This window comes from Corythoichthys intestinalis, chromosome 8 (genome assembly GCF_030265065.1).
Source record: "Corythoichthys intestinalis isolate RoL2023-P3 chromosome 8, ASM3026506v1, whole genome shotgun sequence".
Lineage (NCBI taxonomy): Eukaryota > Metazoa > Chordata > Actinopteri > Syngnathiformes > Syngnathidae > Corythoichthys > Corythoichthys intestinalis.
In genome coordinates this window covers 5,304,206-5,329,245 of record NC_080402.1, presented here as the reverse complement: position 1 = coordinate 5,329,245, position 25,040 = coordinate 5,304,206, and the positions used below count along the sequence as shown (strand labels likewise).

The following is a 25,040-nucleotide window of genomic DNA, read 5'->3' as shown; positions in this document are numbered from 1 at the left end:
TCTCATAAAATAATATTCTGACATATGAATCCTTCATTCACAAAGAATGGGAGAATATGTGCTTACAAAAGCTTTTTTTGAACATTTTTAATGCTTTCAACACAGCTAGATGAAAGATGGTTTGAATTCGAAACCTAGATGTCTTGCTTCCATGCTCTTGTGATTTGCAGAGTTCTTTGTTGCAGCAATACCCGTTGTAGAGTCCGTCCTCAAAAATACTTGGGCACATCGTTTCATTCATGCAACGTTGTACGCGGATCCCTGAACGCAAAGAAGGCAATTTCAAACATGGAGGAGACCATAGACTTCACTATCAGTTGACGGGACACGGGGCTCAAGGGCGTTCCGCAGGGGGGCTATTTTAAAAAACCTAAAATTCGAATATTTTCAAAACCAAAGCTGCTAGGCAGCTCCCTTAGGCATACACTGCTGGCCAAAAGTATTGGCACCCCTGCAATTCTTTCAGATAATGCTAAATTTTCCCCAGAAAATTATTGCAATTAAAAATGCTTTGATAGTAATAAAATATAATTTATTGAATGAAAAATGAAATGAAAAAACACGAAAGAGAATGGATTTTTTTTGTTTTAATCGTTATCAATTCACACAAAACTCCCCCAAAAAATGGGCTAGACAAAAGTATTGGCGCCCTCAGCCAAATACAGTGGGGCAAATAAGTATTTAGTCAACCGCTAATTGTGCAAATTCTCCGGCTTGAAAATATTGGAGAGGCCTGTAATTGTCAACATGGGTATACCTCAACCATGAGAGAAAGAAAGTGGGAAAGAAAGAAAAAAAAGAAAATCACATTGTTTGATTTTTAAAGAATTTATTTGCAAATCATGGTGGAAAATAAGTGTTTGGTCAATACCAAAAGTTCATCTCAATACTTTATGTACCCTATGTTGGCAATAACGGAGGCCAAATGTTTTCTGTAACTCTTCACAAGCTTTTCACACACTGTTGTTGGTATTTTGGCCCATTCCTCCATGCAGATCTCCTCAAGAGCAGTGATGTTTTGGGGCTGTCGTTGGGCAACACGGATTTCAACTCCTTCCACAGATTTTCTATGGGGTTGAGATCTGGAGACTGGCTAGGCCAGAGGTCCCCAACGACCGGGCCGCGGAGAAATAATAAATAATTTATTAACGACTGCATTCTGGCCGATTGACTTTGGCCTGTGCCGCTTAACACACCAATATCCCTGTCTACTCTAGATATACAACTACAGGATTGGAGGTCGTCATAGAAATGCATTGATTGGGCTGTTTGCACTAAATCTCGTTTTGTGTATCTATGTGCACTTGGACTCGATAACAACGTATGACGTAGGTCGTCGCCAATCACATTTCTTCCCGGAAATAATTAGCCCCCACACTAGAATGACTGAATAACAAACGTCTTTGAACAGACTTTTTACGGGGAAAAGGGAACCTGACGAGCCAGAAGATTTGCCTACAACCTCGAAGAAAACAAAATTTATGCTACTTCCCAATCACTAAAGACCCTCGAACTGCGAAGGGAATTCGTGACCCGTATGTGAATAAACCGAGTGATGTTAGCATGTCTGTGCAACAGGAATATCAGCTTGTAGAGATCGCAAATCACGGCGACCTTTAACGTACATTTGAGACAACAACTCTACCGAAGTTCTTGATTAAAGTCATTTTGGAAGATCTTGACATCGCTACGAGCGCGCTGAAAACTGTGCTACAATTTCCAACATCGTGTACTTGTGATGCTAGCTTCTCTCACTCTCCCATCTCGGGACCATCTCGTCTCAACGAAACAAACTCAGGGCTCCCACTGATTCAGCGGGTGAGTTGTATTTTTCCCTGCACTTAACACGACGGGGCTAAAAACAAATGCTATTTTATATTTGCCGTATTTTTCTGGCGCACATTGCCGGTGTTCTGTCAGTTGTTGGCATGTGCGTAACGTTAAAAAGGACCGCGAATGCAGCGATTCCAAAGTGCACACTACAAACTGTCTTTAAAGAAAGGAATATTAACTTACGTTTGCCATGTTAGGTGCACACAGCAACTGCATGTAGCCCTCTCACTTAACGACTTCGCCGTGTCATTAAGCATTAATTTACGCAATTTCTGTGTTGCACATGTATGTTTATAATGTAAATAGTTTTTTAGCACCATTGGATAACATTGAGAGTCCAACTGAATATAAAAGAGGGCTTTTTTCACCACCACAAAAGCTTTGGGAGCAAAATTTTATAAGGGTGCAAAATTTGACAGAACACCGGTCCGTGAAGAAAAGACCCAAATCACACCGGTCCGTGGTGCAAAAAAGGTTGGGGACCCCTGGGCTTGGCCACTCCAGGACCTTGAAATGCTTCTTACGAAGCCACTCCTTTGTTGCCCTGGCTGTGTTTGGGATCATTGTCATGCTGAAAGATCCAGCCACGTCTCATCTTCAATGCCCTTGCTGATGAATGGAGATTTTCACTCAAAATTTCTCGATACATGTCCCGATTTCATCCTTTCCTTTCCACAGATCAGTCGTCCTGGTCCCCTTTGCAGAAAAACAGCCCCAAAGCATAATGTTTCCACCCCCATGCTTCATAGTGGGTATGGTGTTCTTCGGATGCAATTCAGTATTCTTTCTCCTCCAAACACAAGAACCTGTGTTTCTACCAAAAAGTTCTATTTTGGTTTCATCTGACCATAACACATTCTCCCAGTCCTCTTCTGGATCATCCAAATGCTCTCTAGCGAACCGCAGACAGGCCTGGACGTCTACTTTCGTCAGCAGGGGGACACATCTGGCAGTGCAGGATTTGAGTCCCTGGCGGCACATTGTGTTACTGATAGTAGCCTTTGTTACTGTGGTCCCAGCTCTCTGTAGGTCATTCACTAGGTCCCCCCGTGTGGTTCTGGAATTTTTGCTCACCGTTCTTGTAATCATTTTGACGCAAGGGGTGAGATCTTACATGGAGCCCCAGATCAAAGGAAAATTATCAGTGGTCTTGTATGTCTTCCATTTTCTAATAATAGCTCCCACGGTTGATTTCTATACACCAAACGTTTTACCTATTGCAGATTCAGTCTTCCCAGCCCGGTGCAGGTCTACAATTTTGTCTCTGGTGTCCTTCGATAGCTCTTTGGTCTTGGCCATAGTGGAGTTTGGAGTGTGACTGACTGAGTTTGTGGACAGGTGTCTTTTATATTGATGAGTTAAAACGGGTGCCATTAATACAGGTAACGAGTGGAGCCTCGTTAGACCTCGTTAGAAGAAGTTAGACCTCTTTGACAGCCAGAAATCTTGCTTGTTTGTCGGTGACCAAATACTTATTTTCCACTCTAATTTGGAAATAAATTATTTAAAAATCAAACAATGTGATTTTCCTGTTTTTTTCTGCATTCTGTCTCTCGTGGTTTACCAGTGTTGACAATTACAGGCCTCTCTAATCTTTTCAAATAGGAGAACTTGCACAATTTGGGTCATAAGGTCAAAGGCCAGAAAGGTCAGAAAAGTAATGTTGTGATCACACGAGGACGACAAAAATGATAATCAAATATGCAGGATATGTTTGGCATGTGAAACGGAAGAGGTGATTCAGATTGGAAGTAAAGAGGTCAAAGGTCACAAAGGTCCGAAATATTTGTGTTCGAGATAACCCAAGATCGAATAAAGGGATTACTATCGAATTTAAGGGATATTTGTAAAATGAAGCAGATGAATAAAAAAATTAAAATAGATTAAATTTTGGGGTCGTGAGGTCAAAGATAGAGAGGTTTGAAATGTTTGTATTCACGACAGGTCAATAATGAATAAAGCTACTACTATCAAACTTGCAGGATATGTTTGTCATCTGAAACTGAAGAGATAATTACATTTTAAGGCAAAGAGGTGAAAGGGCAAAGAAAACAAAACGAAGCACCCTATCTGAGAAAAGGAAAGCTGGTCAGTTTAAAACTGTGCTAGTGTGAAAGCGACCAAAAATTTGAAGGAAAGAGGTCAAAAGTCACAGAAGTCAGAAATGTTTGTGTTCAAGGTAAATCAAGCATGATAAAAGGGATTGCAATCAAACTTGCAAGATGTTTGTAGTTTGAAATTGGAAGAGGTGAGTTAATTTTGGGGTTATGAGGTCAAAGGTCAAAGATTAGAGAGGCCCAAAATGTTTGTGTTCACGATAACTTAAGAATGAAGGGATTACGATCAAACTCACAGGATGTTTGGAATGTGAAACGGAAGAGGTGAATAAATTGTGGGGTCACGAGGTCAGAGGTCATAAAGGTGAGAAATGTTTGTGTTCAAGACCACTCAAGAATAAATAGATTAGTATCAAACTTGCAGGATGTTTGTAATACAAAACGGAAGAGGTGATAAAATATTGGGGTCATGAAGTGAGAGGTCAAAGAACACAGAGGTCAGAAATTTGTTTTTGTTAATGATAACTCAAGAACGAATGAAGGGAATGTAATCAAACTTGCAGGATATGTTTGTCATATGAAACGGAAAAGGTGAATAAAATTTTAGGTCAGAGGTTCCCGATCCAATACGGGAAAAGTTTATTTATTTATTTTTTTATTTGAAAAAAGTTCCAAAGGTTTTACAGTACGTACTTTTTACAGTACTTACTCTTCCACTTTTTCCAGGAGTGTTGCGGAGTATGAAACTTGGATATTTTTGTGTCTTTGGGAATGCCATTGTATTTCCGGATTATTTTGTTACTTTTAAGCCCTTAAAAAAAAAAAAAAATATATATATATATATATATATATATTAGGGGTGTCAAACGATTAAAATTTTTAATCGAGTTCATTACAGCTTAAAAATTATTTAATCATAATTAATCGCAATTCAAACATCCATAAAATATGCCATTATTTTTCTGTAAATTATTGTTGGAATGGAAAGATAAGACACAAGATGGATTTATACATTCAACATGCGGTACATAAGTACTGTATTTCTTTATTATAACAATAAATCAACAAGATGGCATTATTACCATTATTAAAATTCTGTTAAAGTGATCCATAGATAGAAAGACTTGTACTAACATTTATCTTTTACGAACTACAAGTTATAGAAATTTTATATTAAAACCCCTCTTCATGTTTTCGTTTAAATAAAATTTGTAAAATTTTCAATCAAAAAATAAACTACTAGCCCGTTATTGTTGATGTCAATAATTACTAACACAATGCTCATTGGTGCTGAAGCCTATAAAATCAGTCGCACCCAAGCGCCAGCAGAGGGCGGCAAAACTCCGAAAAACACAACAAGTACACCTTTCATTGTGCTGCCATTTTAATCGATTTGGGCGGGGCATTTGTGCGTTAATTGCGTTAAATATTTTAACGTGATTAATTTAAAAAAAATAATTATCGACCGTTAACGCGATAATTTTGACAGCCCTAATATATATATATAAATATACAGTGCCTTGCAAAAGTATTCGGCCCCCTTGAATCTTGCAACCTTTCGCCACATTTCAGGCTTCAAACATAAAGATATGAAATTTAATTTTTTTGTCAAGAATCAACAACAAGTGGGACACAATCGTGAAGTGGAACAACATTTATTGGATAATTTAAACTTTTTTAACAAATAAAAAGCTGAAAAGTGGGGCGTGCAATATTATTCGGCCCCTTTACTTTCAGTGCAGCAAACTCACTCCAGAAGTTCAGTGAGGATCTCTGAATGATCCAATGTTGTCCTAAATGACCGATGATGATAAATAGAATCCACCGGTGTGTAATCAAGTCTCCGTATAAATGCACCTGCTCTGTGATAGTCTCAGGGTTCTGTTTAAAGTGCAGAGAGCATTATGAAAACCAAGGAACACACCAGGCAGGTCCGAAATACTGTTGTGGAGAAGTCTAAAGCCGGATTTGGATACAAAAAGATTTCCCAAGCTTTAAACATCTGAAGGAGCACTGTGCAAGCCATCATATTGAAATGGAAGGAGCATCAGACCACTGCAAATCTACCAAGACCCGGCCGTCCTTCCAAACTTTCTTCTCAAACGAGGAGAAAACTGATCAGAGATGCAACCAAGAGGCCAATGATCACTCTGGATGAACTGCAGAGATCTACAGCTGAGGTGGGAGAGTCTGTCCATAGGACAACAATCAGTCGTACACTGCACAAATCTGGCCTTTATGGAAGAGTGGCAAGAAGAAAGCCATTTCTCAAAGATATCCATAAAAAGTCTCGTTTAAAGTTTGCCACAAGCCACCTGGGAGACACACCAAACATGTGGAAGAAGGTGCTCTGGTCAGATGAAACCAAAATTGAACTTTTTGGCCACAATGCAAAACGATATGTTTGGCGTAAAAACACACCATCCCCACTGTCAAACATGGTGGTGGCAGCATCATGGTTTGGGCCTGCTTTTCTTCAGCAGGGACAGGGAAGATGGTTAAAATTGACAGGAAGATGGATGCAGCCAAATACAGGAACATTCTGGAAGAAAACCTGTTGGTATCTGCACAAGACCTGAGACTGGGACGGAGATTTATCTTCCAACAGGACAATGATCCGAAACATAAAGCCAAATCTTCAATGGAATGGTTCAAAAATAAACATATCCAGGTGTTAGAATGGCCGAGTCAAAGTCCAGACCTGAATCCAATCGAGAATCTGTGGAAAGAGCTGAAGACTGCTGTTCACAAACACTCTCCATCCAACCTCACTGAGCTCGAGCTATTTTGCAAGGAAGAATGGGCAAGAATGTCAGTCTCTCGATGTGCAAAACTGATAGAAACATACCCCAAGCGACTTGCAGCTGTAATTGGAGCAAAAGGTGGCGCTACAAAGTATTAACGCAAGGGGGCCGAATAATATTGCACGCCCCACTTTTCAGTTTTTTATTTGTTAAAAAAGTTTAAATTATCCAATAAATTTTGTTCCACTTCACGATTGTGTCCCACTTGTTGTTGATTCTTGACAAAAAATTAAAATTTTATATCTTTATGTTTGAAGCCTGAAATGTGGCGAAAGGTTGCAAGGTTCAAGGGGGCCGAATACTTTTGCAAGGCACTGTATATAAAAATATTCACTTATGCACATTTTAAATGGAGTGAATCAAATTAGTCAATATTAATTCAGTATTGGGTTAGGAATAAAAAGTCTCTACTGCACTATATATACTATACCTAAACCCTTGATAGTTTTGCTGAATTTTCCATTTTTCCCTATTCTCATAAACATAAGAAGCACAAGAAGCTAAACCATTCCAAATAAAGAAAAAGGAATTCATCTGTAGCTTGTCTCATGAAATGTCAACATTATTTTCATATGAAGCAAGAAAAGCAGAATGTAATGAACCTTTTTTTAATCCTTTAATCACAGCGAAAAGGAAGATGGTTTGAATGCTAAACTCGGATGTCTTCCTTCCATGCTCTTGTGGATTATGCGGTGTTGCAGAGGTCGGTCTCGCAGCACTTTCCTCTGGCGATTCTGTTCATAAAAAGGGGTTTGCACATACGTTTGTTCACGCAGCGCTGTATAGGGAATTCTGGAGACAAAGAGAGCAATTTGACTGTAGTACTTCGGGGCTGCTTTGCTACAACTAGCACTGGGTGCCTTCAAAGTTTTTTCTTTTACATTAAGGCACACGACAAGAACTTACTGCCAAAGAGTTTCTTGACTCCGCACACTTCACCAGCATCGCATGTTTCCTCCTTGTCACATTTCCTAAATAAACACTTCTTGCATTTGAGAGCATCACCTAAGGATGGAGGTAGAACAGGTTAAACTTGGTACATTTTACCCATAATATATCGGTGAATTGAAATGAGTTTGTCACAAGTATACTTCCAGTGCATTGAGACAAAGAGTTGACTTATTCACATAAATCTTCTCATTTTCTGTATCGCCTATCCTCACGAAGTTTGCAAGGGTGCTGGAGCCTATCCTAGTTAACTATGGGTAGGATTCAGGGTACACCCTGGACTGGTTGCCAGCTAATTGCAAGGCACATATACTGCAGACAAACGAGTCAAACTCAGTCATATCTAGAGAGAACTTTGAGCATTAAATCAGCCCATCTTGCATGCTTTTGGGATTTGGGAGGAAGTCTTTAGCTTTGCAAGCAAGACACACTTGTCTGATTCATTTATTCATACAACCTCAAGTGGGGCTCTGGTCCCACTTCACCTCTTGGAATTCTCCTGCTTCCGCCTTCCTCTCCCCTTTCCGCCTGGGCGTCCTCCTTGGACCTCGGTGGGGTTCGCCGGCTAAGCATCGGAGGTGCCCACTAGGTGCCTAGTGGGCAATGGGAATCCTACTGTGGGCTGTGTCAGGCAGGGGGTTGCAGTGTTGGCTGGGGGCCCGGTTGGGTGGGTGGGTGGTGGGGGCAGGCATGAGGGGTGGTGACACAGCTCCTCATTCTTTCCTTGAGGGCTGGTACAGGGGGGTATGGATGGTCTGGGAGACGCGCCCTGGGTCCTGGGGACATGGCAGTTGCCCATTTGCCAGAGATTTGCCGGAGTTGAGGGGGGAGGGACGTGCCACACTCGCTAGGCACTAAGCCTGAACGATTTATCGTTTAAACATCGCCATCGCGATGTGCACGTGCGCGATAGTCCCATCGCAAGCACGTGCGATAGTTTTTATTTTTTTTAATCCATATAAGCTTTGCTTTCTGATCTGCGCACAGCCTCACACCCTCGCTCTCCCAGGCCTTTGTTCCTCTCAGTCACTGCGGCACTTGCTTATTAAAGTTAACGATGGCTTTGATCTGGCCAAAGAAGCAGACTTCACACGGGCATCTGTCAATCATCGTTTAACTTGTTAAACAGATTCTGCAAGGAAGCCGCGCTGGAATGAATGTGTGTTGAGACATTGGAGACTTATAAATGCCAGAAGTGATCATGAGGATTCTTGAAATTTCTATATCACTCCAAGAGTCACAGCTAAGGTAGATAAACAGAAGCATTTAATAAAGCCAAGCATTTATCTACTACAGTACTTTATTCTTGTTCAAAAATGATTTGGTTGGACAGTTTATGTTTAAAACTGATCATAATTATGACATTTGAAGTGCTTAAATAATGCTCTTCACCTCTGGAACAAGTTACCCGAACGTCTGAAGTATGCTCAAACTGTTAGCTCCTTTAAATCAGGGCTAAAAACGCTTTTGTTTAGCACTGCATATCCATAACTGTCTATATATTTCAATCTATCTGCTTTCTATTCCTCTTGTGCTTACCTCCATTGCTGATTTCAATTATTAGTAGTAGTCGTAGTTTTTGTTTTATTTTTATTTTTGTTTAATTTTTATTTATTTTTATTCTGTGATTAAATGCGATCTTTTGTCTTGGTTTTTACGTTGTGTTGATTTAAATGTGATTTTTATGGTCTTCATGTGATGTAAAGCACTTTGAATTACCTTGTGTTGAATTGTGCTATATAAATAAATTTGCCTTGCCTTGCCTTAAAAACCATTTATTTATATACATTTTTTAAATCACCTTGGGGGGAAAGTGAGAAAAAAACATGTCTTATATGTATCTCTTTCCAATGCAAAATCTGAATAAATACATTGAGCACACACAAAAAAAAAAAATTTTTTAAATGGGGGGTGGGGGGGGGGTGCGCTACTTCGCGGTTTTTCACTTATCGCGGCGGGTTCTAGTCCCCATTAACCGCGAAAAACGAGGGATCACTGTACACTGTGGTGATGGTGAGTCATCCAAAGTCTTTCCAAACAGCTATTCAAGCCATCTAGTGAAAATTTCTTTCAATATATATATATTTTTTTTAATATCGCAATATATCGCAAACCCCCCAAAAATCGCAACAATAGTTTTTTCCAATATCGTTCAGGCCTACTAGGCACCACACTGAGTGCCGGAGACCAAGGGATACCCACCCAGCCGGCAGGGGACAACAAGCCTTACCCTCGGTCCCCAGGAGACCTCGCCGATAGAAGGGCAGCGGCAGCCGCCACAGCCCAAGAGGGATGAACGGGGGCCAGAGACAGGCCAAAGGGGACAGAGGCGCATCCCACCACCCCACGCCCGGGCTGGAAGGGGTGCGTGGTATGGCAGCAGGGAGCACCTCCGCATTACCCAACTGCAATTTTCTGAACATGCAGAATAATCCCCACGGGTGATATTGGACACCCAAATATACTAAGTCTTTTGTCTCTTGAAATGTTAACGTGATTTTCATATGAAGACTGAAAATGAAGCAAGAAAAGTATACTCACTAACTGTAAGCAGCAGGGCGAGGCTCAAAACCAAAACCAAGACCTTCATCGTGTTGTACTCAGCAGTTTGTGGTCGTTTCGTCTACTTCACTGTCGTCCCTCCAATGATGACTTGATTGAAAAGTCTGCTTTTATAGCACGTAATCCTTTGAACTAAAAGTGTTTACAGACTCTTCTAATATCCAAATATGTTCTCGGAACTTTTAAATGAGTTTAATAATTTGATCAGCATAGAGATAAGTCAAATATTTACAATTCTACTTATTCATCGTTTTAACGATGTTTTGATCTTTTATTTAATAACATGAATGAGAAATGATTCTCACAGCCAATGCTAATGTCTGCAGAAAGCATGGAAAAACTAAGTAAATAGTTTTTCTTCTATTCCCATAAAATAATTTTCTGACATATGAATCCTTAATTCACAAAGAATGGGAGAATATGTGCTTAAAAACTTTTTTTCAAACATTTTTAACGCTTTCAACACAGCTAGATGAAAGATGGTTTGAATTCGAAACCTAGATGTCTTCCTTCTATGCTCTTGTGATATGGAGTAGGGATGTCCCGATCCAGGTTTTGCGCTTCCGATCCGATACCGATATTGTTTTGCACTTCCGATCCGATACCGATACTGGCCGATACCGACCTATCTGAGCATGTGTTTAAAGTTATTTAGCCTCTTTACTTAGTTGTCAGACTCATGTTGAAATGAAAAAGGTTTTAGTACTCTTGATAACAAGTAGCCAGCTGAATTAGGTGAGTTTGAATAACACACAACGGTCGGTAACAAGAAACTGACCTGTTTATTCAGTGACAAACACAAAACATTATAAATAACTAGAAACTGCAATTTCGGGAGAAATTACACCTGGGTCTTTCCCTCACTGTCCCGGAATTTTTGATATCCAAATTATGTGATTTGGTCAAAAATTGTAGGACTAGACACATTTTGAAACTTTTTTTTCGGAAAATTGCCGTTTACGGGCGAATGGAAAATTTTTCGGGGCCGTCTGAAAAATTCCCATCGTTGTGCGAAAATTCCGGTCGTGCCGATACTTGAACAGTGCCAATCGGGGCTACGGTTTGGGCTGTGCGGCGCGCCGAAAAAACGCGGAGAATAAGATGTTGATATAATAAGAATAAAGTTGCAGAACAGCATTACCTTGGCCTTTCCAAAGGAAAGACCCAGGTAACAAACAGAAATGGCATAGTCAGTCAGTAAAACCTGTAATGTTGTACATGTTAGCTTGTCTTGTTTGTTAATATCGCATCACATCGAACTCTCAGAAAACAGCGACTGTCTCTTTGCAAATGAGGCAGACACAGTTGTTGCGTATTTTATTGAAGAAATAGTCCAATATCCACCTATCCTTGAAGCGTCGGCCATCGCAGTCAACTTTTTTTTTTTTTTTTTTTTTAATTGTCGCCATTTCAGAAAATTGAAAGTAAAGGGTCACACGGGGTAATGTTGCTTAGTTTTTCAAACTTTCGTGAGAATACGCTGTTTCTGTGGACAAGATAGTTGTAAATATCAGGGTAGCAGATGTCAGGCAGAGACGGCGGAGACAGCGGGTCGAAAAATAACGATTTAGGCATCAAATATGGATCTGGGGAATGGATCGACCGAAGCTTTTCCACATAACGCCTTTTATGCAACACATACAATGAGTTTACAGTGTCTGAAAGCACCGGGGCTTCCATGAATTGCACTATAAATTGCACAACAAATTGAAACCATTGAGAATACGGATAAACAATGACGGACAATATGGCCGTGGGGTCTGTAGACCCTACTCACCAATGTCACAGAATGACGTGTCGCTGTATCCGGCCGCCATATTGTGCCTATTCTCACCAAAGTTTGAAAAACTTTAAGAGCAGCACTCTAAGCAACATTACCCTGTGTGACCCTTTACTTCCAATTTTCTAAAATGGCGACAAATCAATTAAAAAAAATGTTGACTGCTATGGCCGACGCTTCAAGGATAGGTGGATATTGAACTATTTCTTCAATAAAACACGCAACAACTGTGTCTGCCTCATTTGCAAAGAGACAGTCGCTGTTTTCAAAGAGTTCGATGTGACGCGATAATGATATTACCGAACAAGACACGCTGACATGTACGACAACATTACAGGGAAGATACGCAGCGAGAAATTATAGCAACTTGTAGCTAGTTTAATTTCACAGCAGCAGTACTTCGCAAGAGCCCGAGTGTCGAAAGAGAACGCCACAAAGACGAGATTGTTTAAATTATGAATTAAAAAAATAAATAAATAAAGCAAATGTGACGCACAGAAGGGCTTGCTAAAAATTGTTTAAATATATTGTTCTATGTAAATCAGCCAAGGTGGCCCCCCGCATTTTTACCACACCAAATCTGGCCCCCTTTGCAAAAGGTTTGGACACACCTGTTTAACTGATGATCCGTAGACGAGGCCAGCTTCTTTCACTTGGTACCAGCTAAATATTAACTGTATGTTGTCGGCGATTAGCCTCGCAATGATCTTAATTGGGGTAGTCAGCCCAAAACCCTCTAAATATACAGTGCCTTGCAAAAGTATTCGGCTCCCTTGAACCTTGCAACCTTTCGCCACATTTCAGGCTTCAAACATAAAGATATAAAATTTTAATTTTTTGTCAAGAATCAACAACAAGTGGGACACAATCGTGAAGTGGATCAAAATTTATTGGATAATTTAAACTTTTTTAACAAATAAAAAACTGAAAAGTGGGGCGTGCAATATTATTCGGCCCCCTTGCGTTAATACTTTGTAGCGCCACCTTTTGCTCCAATTACAGCTGCAAGTCGCTTGGGGTATGTTTCTATCAGTTTTGCACATCGAGAGACTGACATTCTTGCCTATTCTTCCTTGCAAAACAGCTCGAGCTCAGTGAGGTTGGATGGAGAGTGTTTGTGAACAGCAGTCTTCAGCTCTTTCCACAGATTCTCGATTGGATTCAGGTCTAGACTTTGACTTGGCCATTCTAACACCTGGCTACATTTATTTTTGAACCATTCCATTGTAGATTTGGCTTTATGTTTTGGATCATTGTCCTGTTGGAAGATAAATCTCCGTCCCAGTCTCAGGTCTTGTGCAGATAGCAACAGGTTTTCTTCCAGAATGTTCCTGTATTTGGCTGCATCCATCTTCCCGTCAATTTTAACCATCTTCCCTGTCCCTGCTGAAGAAAAGCAGGCCCAAGCCATGATGCTGCCACCACCATGTTTGACAGTGGGGATGGTGTGTTCAGGGTGATGAGCTGTGTTGCATTTACGCCAAACATATCGTTTTGCATTGTGGCCAAAAAGTTCAATTTTGGTTTCATCTGACCAGAGCACCTTCTTATCTTTGATATCTTTGAGAAATGGCTTTCTTCTTGCCACTCTTCCATAAAGGCCAGATTTGTGCAGTGTACGACTGATTGTTGTCCTATGGACAGACTCTCCCACCTCAGCTGTAGATTTCTGCAGTTCATCCAGGGTGATCATGGGCCTCTTGGTTGCCCCACTTTTCAGTTTTTTATTTGTTAAAAAAAGTTTTAATTATCCAATAAATGTTGTTCCACTTCACAATTGTGTCCCACTTGTTGTTGATTCTTGACAAAAAAATTAAATTTCATATCTTTTTGTTTGAAGCCTGAAATGTGGCGAAAGGTTGCAAGATTCAAGGGGGCCGAATACTTTTGCAAGGCACTGTATATTAAATGCATCTTACCAGATATAAAATGACTACTACATAATCCGTGGTAATCGTTTGGAGCCCAGTTTTCTCGTCGAATTGCAGCAGTCCATTTCGCTCTCCTCTCCGGGTCTCTCGGAATACGGTAGAACTTCAAGTCTCTCCGTCTATCTTCTCTGTTATTGCAACCAACCGCCACACATGCCTTCACCATTTTGATTATTAATGTTAACGAGCAGAAAAACACGCCATAATAGGAGGAATTCACGGAGCGGTAACGCGTAAACACGACGACCTGACGGACAATATGGCGCGGAGGCGTGGTTGTGATGTCATGTGAGTGGGGTCTATAGGGCAGAATGCCGTGTCTGCAAACTTAAACGGTCCTTTCGAGGAGGGTCAACTAATAACCTCGACAGGCACATGAGGGATAGTTCATCCTACTGTCCAGCTAGAAAAAAATTAGACTGGACAAATAATTACTGAGAAAAGGAGCCAGATCAGCCCCTCCAAGTTGAAGTATTTAGTTTTCTTGAATTCAATTTTAAAATAAAGCAAGGAGTAGCTTATGTTTGTTTTGTTCGTGCTGCTGTTGCAGTTCGTGCTCACTATTTTTGTTATGACGCAGCATGTTTGATTGTTGTTGGTTAAAGTTTAATTTTGTTGCTTGTTTATTGTTTAGAGCCTGTTTAATGTTCAATAAAATAAGTAAAAACCCTTTTCTTTGCTTGGTAATTGTTGCTATTTGCAGTCGGTAGAGTGCAATATTTAGTTCAGCAAGTCATTTATCAAAATGTATGCTAAATTTGTCATAAATATTTAAAAGAAAAGATAAAGTTAAAAGAGCCGTTTGAGAGCCAAATTTTTCATGTTCCTTATCCGATTACTCGATTATTCGAACTAACTAGTCCATCGATTAATCGGCTACTAAAATATTCGATAGCTGCAGCCCTACTTCACACATCCAAGTGGTCAATTTCATTCAGGAGCATAAAATACCGCGTGTATTATGAAATAAACATGTTTTTTCGTGTCACAGGCACTTTCAAACAAAAAATATATTTCCTTCATCTTTTTCCTTTTTCAATCATTATTTAAAAAGCTCCATAGGGCTGCTAGGTCAGTGCTAAAGAGCCACATGCATGCAGCATAAAAAAAACAACAACAAAAATAAAAATAATACTCACCTGTTTTAATCAGCACTGCCACGCTCAAAGCCTAGACCAAGCACTTCACTGTAATTTTGTTATTCGCTTGTTCGCTCTTCCCTCCGATATCACTTTATAAAAGGGTCTTATATACGAGATGAATTATTTTTATAATCTAATGATGTTTGCACACTTGTCTCTTATTCAAATATGTTCTTATGTGTCAAATTATGATGAGCTCCAAACTCTTTCATATATTATATTTTATTAAAAAATATGGCGCTCAACTTTTATTTATTCAGGTAAATATCAAATAGCATCACCATGTATTGCTGATCCTTAGGCATCCCTTCAAATTTAACTCATCCACTGCCATCTGAGGCATAGTGTATGTGTTGTGGCAGTTAATAAAAGGAGAACATTTACGTTAAAAATAGAGCTAGACCGATAATTGACTACACATTGGCCGATTATCAAATTAGTCATACACTTGTAGCATTTTATTTCAAACATGTTTTACATTGCATTTTTCGTACACTTCGCACTTGATTATTGGTGAGCTACTGTTGTATGGTGCTAAATCAAGGCCAAAAGTCTTGTCATCTGAAAAAAAAAGAAACCATTGAAATACAATGTTTCTTGAATCTTTCAAAAGCGAAAATATATATATATATATATATATATATATATATATTTTTTTTTTTTTTTTTTTCTTTCCTAAGTTGACATTTTCAGGTTCAAAGATTTTTTTATTCACTTTTCAATTCAATTTTATTTGTATAGCTCTGGATCACAACAACGTTGTCTCAAAGGGCTTTGCAGAGGCAATATGATACACAATCAGAAACAGCAAATGAAGCAACAAAGATGAATAAATAAATTCAAGTCCTGGGTATCCCCCATCCTTAGACCCTCCATGTTAGCAAGGAAAAACTCCAAAAAATCTAGAGTCTTTGGGAGAAAATGAGAAACCTTGGGGAGTACCACAGTCAGTTGAGATCCACTACCAGGACGGATAGACAGGAAGCCCCAGGACCGCTAATGGGAATTAGCAGGCGAAGTTAGTCCATAAAGATGCAGTGGAGTAAAGGAACAAGAAGAGGTCCATCTAGCCAGATGAGACAGGGGTAGCAACGAGGATGTCCAAAAATATAACATCTTGTTGATTTATTGTTATAATAAGTTCTGTATTTCTTTATGTACCGTCTGTTGAATGTATATACAGTGCCTTGCAAAAGTATTCGGCCCCCTTGAATCTTGCAACCTTTCGCCACATTTCAGGCTTCAAACATAAAGATATGAAATTTAATTTTTTTATCAAGAATCAACAAGTGGGACACAATCGTGAAGTGGAACAACATTTACTGGATGATTTAAACTTTTTTAACAAATAAAAAAACTGAAAAGTGGGGCGTGCAATATTATTCGGCCCCTTTACTTTCAGTGCAGCAAACTCACTCCAGAAGTTCAGTGAGGATCTCTGAATAATCCAATGTTGTCCTAAATGACCGATGATGATAAATAGAATCCACCTGTGTGTAATCAAGTCTCCGTATAAATGCACCTGCTCTGTGATAGTCTCAGGGTTCTGTTTAAAGTGCAGAGAGCATTATGAAAACCAAGGTACACACCAGGCAGGTCCGAGATACTGTTGTGGAGAAGTTTAAAGCCGGATTTGGATACAAAAAGATTTCCCAAGCTTTAAACATCTCAAGGAGCACTGTGCAAGCCATCATATTGAAATGGAAGGAGCATCAGACCACTGCAAATCTACCAAGACCCGGCCGTCCTTCCAAACTTTCTTCTCAAACAAGGAGAAAACTGATCAGAGATGCAGCCAAGAGGCCCATGATCACTCTGGACGAACTGCAGAGATCTACAGCTGAGGTGGGAGAGTCTGTCCATAGGACAACAATCAGTCGTACACTGCACAAATCTGGCCTTTATGGAAGAGTGGCAAGAAGAAAGCCATTTCTCAAAGATATCCATAAAAAGTCTCGTTTAAAGTTTGCCACAAGCCACCTGGGAGACACACCAAACATGTGGAAGAAGGTGCTCTGGTCAGATGAAACCAAAATGGAACTTTTTGGCCACAATGCAAAACGATATGTTTGGCGTAAAAGCAACACAGCTCATCACCCTGAACACACCATCCCCACTGTCAAACATGGTGGTGGCAGCATCATGGTTTGGGCCTGCTTTTCTTCAGCAGGGACAGGGAAGATGGTTAAAATTGACGGGAAGATGGATGCAGCCAAATACAGGAACATTCTGGAAGAAAACCTGTTGGTATCTGCACAAGACCTGAGACTGGGATGGAGATTTATCTTCCAACAGGACAATGATCCAAAACATAAAGCCAAATCTACAATGGAATGGTTCAAAAATAAACGTATCCAGGTGTTAGAATGGCCAAGTCAAAGTCCAGACCTGAATCCAATCGAGAATCTGTGGAAAGAGCTGAAGACTGCTGTTCACAAACACTCTCCATCCAACCTCACTGAGCTCGAGCTGTTTTGCAAGGAAGAATGGGCAAGAATGTCAGTCTCTCAATGTGCAAAACTGATAGAAACATACCCCAAGCGACTTGCAGCTGTAATTGGAGCAAAAGGTGGCGCTACAAAGTATTAACGCAAGGGGGCCGAATAATATTGCACGCCCCACTTTTCAGTTTTTTATTTGTTAAAAAAGTTTAAATTATCCAATAAATTTTGTTCCACTTCACGATTGTGTCCCACTTGTTGTTGATTCTTGACAAAAAATTAAAATTTTATATCTTTATGTTTGAAGCCTGAAATGTGGCGAAAGGTTGCAAGGTTCAAGGGGGCCGAATACTTTTGCAAGGCACTGTATATACATATATAGTTTGTAGTTTTGAATGGGGGCGCTTTCTTTCGGCCTCGTGGAACTTCTGCGGTACATGTTTCGCAGATGGCGAGAGCATCGTTTTTTTAGTAACAGCCATAATATTCAACTATTTCTTGTCGTGTAACTCCGCCTCCTCAACCCCTCCTCCCTCAGGGGCTTCAGAGAGGGGAGGGGTTGAGGAGGCGACGTGCTGAATTCTTCGGTTGAGCACGTTTGGAGGCTAAATCAAGTATATAATTATCGGATTGCATTATCGGTTGAATTTTTTTATTATCTGGAATATCTGTGTGACGTCATAATTGTCATTATCGGCCGATAATTATCGGCGACCGATATTATCGTGTATCTTTAATAAAATTTTGGGTCAGAGGTTCCCGATCCGATACTGGAAAAGTTTTTGGGTTTTTTTTATTTGAAAAAAAGTTTCAAACGTTTTACAGTACATACTTTTTACAGTACTTCCACTTCCAGTTTTTCCGGGAGTGTTGCGGGGTATAAAACTTTTTGTATCGATGGCAATGCCATTGTATTTCTGGATTATTTTGTTACTTTTAAGCCCTTAAAAAGTAATATATATATATATTACTTCCATTTATGTACATTTTAAATTTAGTGAATCAAATTAGTTAAGATTAATTCAGTATTGGGTTAGGAATAAAAAAGTCTTTCTACTATACTATATAGACTTTACATAAACCCTTGATAGTTTTGCTGAATTTTCCATTTTTTCCCTATTCTCATAAAGTAATAAGAAGCACAAGACGCTAAAGCTTTCCAAATAAAGAGAAAGGAAGTCATCTGTAGCTTGTCTCATAAAATGTTAACATTATTTTCATATGAAGCAAGAAAAGCAGAATGGAATGAAACCTTTTTTAATGCTTTAATCACAGCGAAAAGGAAGATGGTTTGAATGCTAAACTCGGATGTCTTCCTTCCATGCTCTTGTGGATTATGCGGTGTTGCAGAGGTCTGTCTCGCAGCACTTTCCTTTGGCGATTCTGTTCATAAAAAGGCGTGGGCACATAAATTTCCTCACGCAGCGCTGTATAGGGAATTCTGGAGACAAAGAAAGCAATTTGACTGTAGTACTTCGGGGCTGCTTTGCTACAACTAGCACTGGGTGCCTTCAAAGTTTTTTTCTTTTACATTAAGGTACACGACAAGAACTTACTGCCAAAGAGTTTCTTGACTCCGCACACTTCGCCAGCATCACATGTTTCCTCATTGTTACAGTTCCTAAAAAAACACTTTTTGCATTTGAGAGCATCACCTAAGGATGGAGGTAGAACAGGTTAAACTTGGTACATTAAACACACTGTGTATCTTTTACCCATAATATATCGGTGAATTGAAATGAGTTTGTCACGGGTATACTTCCAAAGAGTTGACATATACTGTATACGTAAAGAATTGGAGGGATACCTAGGTACATAAAATAAGTACTCATAAAAAAAATATTAAATCTTCTCATCTTCTGTACCGCCTAGCCTCACGAGGGTTGCAAGGGTGCTGGAGCCTATCCTAGCTAACTATGGTTAGGATTCAGGGTACACCCTGAACTGGTTTCCAGCCAATTGCAGGGCACATATAGACAAACTTTTCGCACTCGCAGTCACATCTATAGAGAATTTTGAGCATTCAATCAGCCCATCTTGCATGCTTTTGGGATGTAGGAGGAAGTCTTTAGCTTTGCAAGCATGACACACCTGTCTGATTCAGTCATTCATACAACCTCAACTGGGGCTCTGGTCCCGCTTCACCTCTTGGAATTCTCCCGTTTCCGTCTTCCGCTCCCCTTTCCGTCTGGGCGTCCTCCTAGGACCTCGGTGTGGTTCGCCGGCTAAGCATCGGAGGGCAATGGGAACTCTGCTGTGGGCTGCGTCAGGCAGGGGGTTGCAGTGTTGGCTGGGAGTCCGGATGGGTGGGTGGTGGTGGGGGCGGGCACGAGGGGTGGTGACGCAACTCCTCGTTCTTTCCTTGAGGGCTGGTAGAGGGGGGCACGTATGGTCTGGGGGACGCGCCCTGGGTCCTGGGGACATGGCAGTGGCCCATTTGCCAGAGATTCGCTGAGTTGAGAGGGACGTGCCACACTCGCTAGGCACCACACTGAGTGCCGGAGACCAAGGGATACCCACCCAGCCGGCAGGGGACAACAAGCCCTACCCTAGGCCCCATGGGCCCCGCTGACGACCCAGCCGATAGATGGGCAGCGGCAGCCGCCACAGCCCCAGAGAAGAGGACGTGGCTGGAGACAGGCCAGAGGGGACAGACCCCACCCTCAGGCCGGGAGGGGGCCCGGTATGACAGCAGGAAGGACCTAACTGCAATTTTCTTAACATGCATACATGGGTGATATTGGACACCCAAAAGGACTGCTTCCGGCCCACATTTTATTTTCCATGCCGCTTATCCTCACGAGGGTTGCGGAGGTGCTGGAGCCTATCCCAGCTAACTACGGGCAGTAGGCGGGGTACACCCTGAATTCGTTGCCAGCTAATCGCAGGGCACAATGACACATACAACTAATCACGCACACAATCATACCTATGGACAATTTTAGAGTGTTCAATCAGCCTACCAAGCATGTTTTGATGTGGGTGGAAACCGGAGTCCCACGCAGGCACGGGGAGGACATGCAAACTCCACACAGGAAGGCCAGAGCACGGGATTAAACCCTTGATCTCAAAACTGTGAGGCAGACGTGCTAACCACTTGGCCACCGCGCCACATTTTATCCACCTCAGTCTTTTGTCTCTTGAAATGTTAACGTGACTTTCATATGAAGACTGAAAATGAAGCAAGAAAAGTAGACTCACCAACTGTAAGCAGCAGGGCGAGGCTCAAAACCAAAACCAAGCACTTCATCGTGTTGTACTCAACAGTTTGGTCGTTTCGTCTACTTCAGTGTCGTCTCTCCAATGATGACTTGGTTGAAAAATCTGCTTTTATAGAACATATTCCTTTGAACTAAAAGTGTTTACAGACTCTTCTAATATCCAAATGTGTTCTCTGAACTTTTTTGAATGAGATCTATAATTCGATCATCATAGAGATGAGTCAAATATTTACAATTCTACATATTCATCGTTTTAAAAATGTTTTGATCTTTTATTGGTGAGAAATGATTCTCACAGCCAATGCTGATGTCTGCAGACAGCATAGAAAAACTAAGCAAATAGTTTTTCTTCGACTATCATCAAGTAACATTCTGACATATAAATTCTTAATTCACGAAGAATGAGAGAATATGTGTTCACGAAAGCTTTATTCGAATATTTTTCATGCTTTCAGCACAGCTAGATGAAAGATGGTTTGAATCCTAGACAGAGATGTCTTCCTTCCATGCTCTTGTGATTAGCAGAGTTCTTTGTTACAGCCAAAAATACTTGGGCATATTGATTCGTTCATGCAACGAAGTACGTGTATCCCTGAAGGAGACGTTTATGGTTTGGGGCTGCTTTGCTACAACGGGCACTGGGTGCCTTCAGTATTTCCGTTTGTTATAGTAGTACATACACGTCACAGTTTGTTGCATACCTCAGTACAGGGCAATGTTGTTTTCGTCATCGCTGATGAAATGTTGATTTTTTTCTAGGACCTTCAAATATACGTCGCAATAAACAAGCTCCAATTCAGTGCCCACGAGTGGTCCTCCTGTCGCAGACTGCACGGAAATGGGCTTTTGTAAAGAGCTAGTTTCGGGCGTTAGGTCTCCGCTCAGCCAGCAGTGGGGCTGGCCCCTCCCAAACAAATGCCGAGTGAACTGGAGTATACAAAAAATGCGTAAGGGAAAATTTAAGCACGAAAGTGAACTGCGTGTCAACACAAGCCACAGAGGCGCTATCAGTTTCACTTTCATGACTTTTTCACCTGTCATGGAGGAGACGAGAATGTTTTGGGGCTGCTTTGCTACAGTGGGCACTGGGTGCCTTCAATATTTACTTTTTGTCATGTAGGGGTGTTATAGTACCCACACGTCACGGTTTGTTACAGATCTCAGTACAGGTCAGTGTTGTTTTCGTCAACGATGACGAAATGTTCACAGATTTGTCTAGGACCTTCAAATATACGTCGCAATAATAAGCTCCAATTCAGTGCCCACAGGTGGTCCTCCTGTCGCGGATTGCACGGAGATGGGCGTTTGTACAGAGGTTGTCTCGGGCGTTAAGTCTCCGCTCAGCCAGCAGTGGAGCTTGCTCCTCCCAACTAAATGACGAGTGAACTAAAGTATACAAAAAAATGCGTAGGGAAAAAACATTAAACCAAATATGTGAACTGCGTCTCACCACACGTCACGGAGACGGGATCAGTTTCACTTTCATGACTTTTTCACCTGTCAAAATTGTCGCTACTTCAAGGAGAGTCACGAAACTGCTGCCCTGAGACTCACAATGTTTCCTCTAATTTTTCATTTATCTGAGCAGACACACAAGCTCCCTGAGTACACTGTGGACCACGGTGAGCAACATCAGATGTGCACACTCTGGCCACACACCAGTATTACGGCCGTCGCGTTGGTGTATCGAATACACCAATCGGAGTGTAGCGCTGACACATTACTGCGGCGCTGACAGTGACACTACAATTCGCTTCTGTTGAATTTTTTATTCCCTCGGCAGGGGCCTCGAGGGTGCATGGGAGTTCGCCCAACCAGTCCACATGTGTTTTGTGGATTTGGAGAAGGCGTTCGACCGTGTGCCTAGATGAGTCCTGTGGAGGGTGCTCCGGGAGTACGGGGTACCGAGCCCCTTGGTAAGGGCTGTTCTGTCCCTGTACGACCGGTGTCAGAGTCTGGTCCGCATTGCCCTCAGTAAGTCGAATTCGTTCCCAGTGAGGATTGGACTCCGCCAAGGCTGCCCTTTGTCACCGATTCTGTTGATAATTTTTATGGACAGAATTTCTAGGCGCAGCCGAAGCGTTGAGGGTGTCCGGTTTGGTGGCCTCAGCATTGCATCTCTGCTTTTTGCAGATGATGTGGTGCTGTTGGCTTCATCAAGCCGTGACCTCCAACTCTCACTGAGGCGGTTCGCAGCCGAGTGTGAAGCGGTTGGGATGAAGATCAGCATCTCCAAATCCGAGACCATGGTCCTCAGCCGGAAAAGGGTGGCATGCCCTCTCCGGGTTGAGATCCTGCCCCAAGTGGAGGAGTTCAAGTATCTTGGGGTCTTGTTCACAAGTGAGGGTAGGAGGGAGCGGGAGATAGACAGGCGGATCGGTGCAGCGTCTGCAGTGATGCGGACTCTGCACCAGTCCGTTGCGGTGAAGAAGGAGCTGAGCCAAAAGGCGAAGCTCTCGATTTACCGGTCGATCTACGGTCCTACCCTCACCTATGGTCACGAGCTGTGGGTCGTGACCGAAAGAACAAAATCCCGGATACAAGCGGCCGAAATGAGTTTCCTCCGCAGGGTGTCCGGGCTCTCCCTTAGAGATAAGGTGAGAAGCTCGGTCATCCGGGAAGGGCTTGGTGTCGAGCCGCTACTCCTCCACGTTGAGAGGAGCCAGTTGAGGTGGCTCAGGCATCTGGTTCGGATGCCTCCTGGACGCCTCCCTGGAGAGGTGTTCTGGGCATGTCCCACCGGCGGGAGGCCCCGGGGTCGACCCAGGACACGCTGGAGAGACTGTCGCTCGGCTGGCCTGGGAATGCCTTGGAATCCCGCCGGAGGAGCTGGCTGAAGTGGCTGGGGAGAGAAGTCTGGGCTTCCCTGCTAAAGCTGCTACCCCCATGACCCGACCCCGGACTAAGTGGAAGATAATGGATGGATGGATGGATGAATTTTGAATTTCGTGCGCTGCATAGATTGTCTGGTGCACTGAGTATGTGCAAGCAGAGCGCGACTGCCCACGCGCGCACCTCAGAAGGACCGTTGCCTGAGAGACTTCACCTGTCTCGGCCACTGTTATGAAAACCTTTGAGTTTTCCTTTCGGCTTTTCCTTTCAGGAGTCGCCACAGCGAATCTGTTGTCTCCATTTAACCCTGTCCTTTGCATGCTCTGCTCTCACACCAACTACCTTAATGTCCTCTTTAACTACATCCATAACCTCCTATTTGTTCGTCCTCTAGACCTCCTGCCTGGCCTATGGAAATTTTGCCATTATACACACTACACACTATCTCTGGTCTTGACATGCAAAAAACCATCTCTGACAGGCTTCTCTGACTTTATCTCCAAATCCTCTAACATGCGCTGTTCCTTTGATATGCTGATTCCTGATCCTATCAATCCTAGTCACTACAATAGAGAACCTCACTATCTTCATCTTTGCCACCTCCAGCTCTACCTCCATTGCTGGTCCCAACACAGTTTTATAAACTTTTCCTTTCATTTTAGCTGGAACCCTTCCATCACACATCACACCTGACACTTTTTTCTCCACCCATTCCAGCCTGCCTGTACACGCTTCATTTCTTTTCCACACTCTCCATTGCTCTGGACTGTTGAAACTACCAAATACTTAAACTCCTCCGCCTTACTGGTATCTTCTCCCAGTATCCTTCCACTTGGGTCCCTCTCATTTGTACACAGATACACCCATTTTGCTACGGCTAAACTTCATTCCCCTCCTTTCCAGAGAAAACCTCTACACCTCTATTTTCACTTCCCTGCTCTCACTACAGATCACAATGTCATCTGAAAACGTCATATTCCATGGAGATTCCTGTCTAACCTCGTCTGTTATCCTGTCCATTACCATAACGAACAAAAAGGCGGTCAGAGCTGAACCCTGATTTGGTCCCTCCTCCACTTTGAAGTCCTCCAATCTTGTCCAGCTTTTGTTGTTGTTTTCTAAAGATTTATTTCAATCACAACTCAGCAACTGCTCGTAAAAGCAGAGTGTCCCCTCACTCTTGCTCCTGCATGATGCGTTCATATACGCTCAGGGAAAAAAACTGCTCACAAAACTGACTCGGACTGTTGGTTTTGGTGCATGTTTGGGTCACTTCCTTGTTACCTCATTAGCAGCCATTGACTGGGAGGGGGGCGAGTGAAGATATGTGACTGCTGACACAAAAGTGACCAAGTAAGTAATGCACTTGATCATAAAAAAAATTACAAATCATCATCATCATACAAAATTTTACAGTGCAAGTGTCAAAATAAAAACATGTGATTCACGATATGGGCTGTGCTTTGAATAAAAATGAAATAAACCTAAA

General features: G+C 41.8%; 2 protein-coding genes across 8 annotated transcripts in view; one reads left to right on the top strand and one right to left on the bottom strand.

Annotated features, from left to right (window-relative positions):
- inpp4b (inositol polyphosphate-4-phosphatase type II B) overlaps nucleotides 1-25,040 on the top strand; it is a 501,746-nt gene that overhangs the window by 115,705 nt on the left and 361,001 nt on the right. The gene's annotated exons all lie outside the window — the stretch shown is intronic.
- On the bottom strand, nucleotides 18,751-20,793 carry LOC130920826 (long neurotoxin MS4-like). The gene is made up of 3 exons (XM_057844300.1): nucleotides 20,700-20,793; nucleotides 19,055-19,153; nucleotides 18,751-18,939 (listed from the first exon to the last, which is right to left on the bottom strand). Exons 1-3 carry the CDS (start codon nucleotides 20,746-20,748, stop codon nucleotides 18,833-18,835), a joined length of 255 nt encoding a protein of 84 aa, XP_057700283.1. The 5' UTR covers nucleotides 20,749-20,793; the 3' UTR covers nucleotides 18,751-18,832.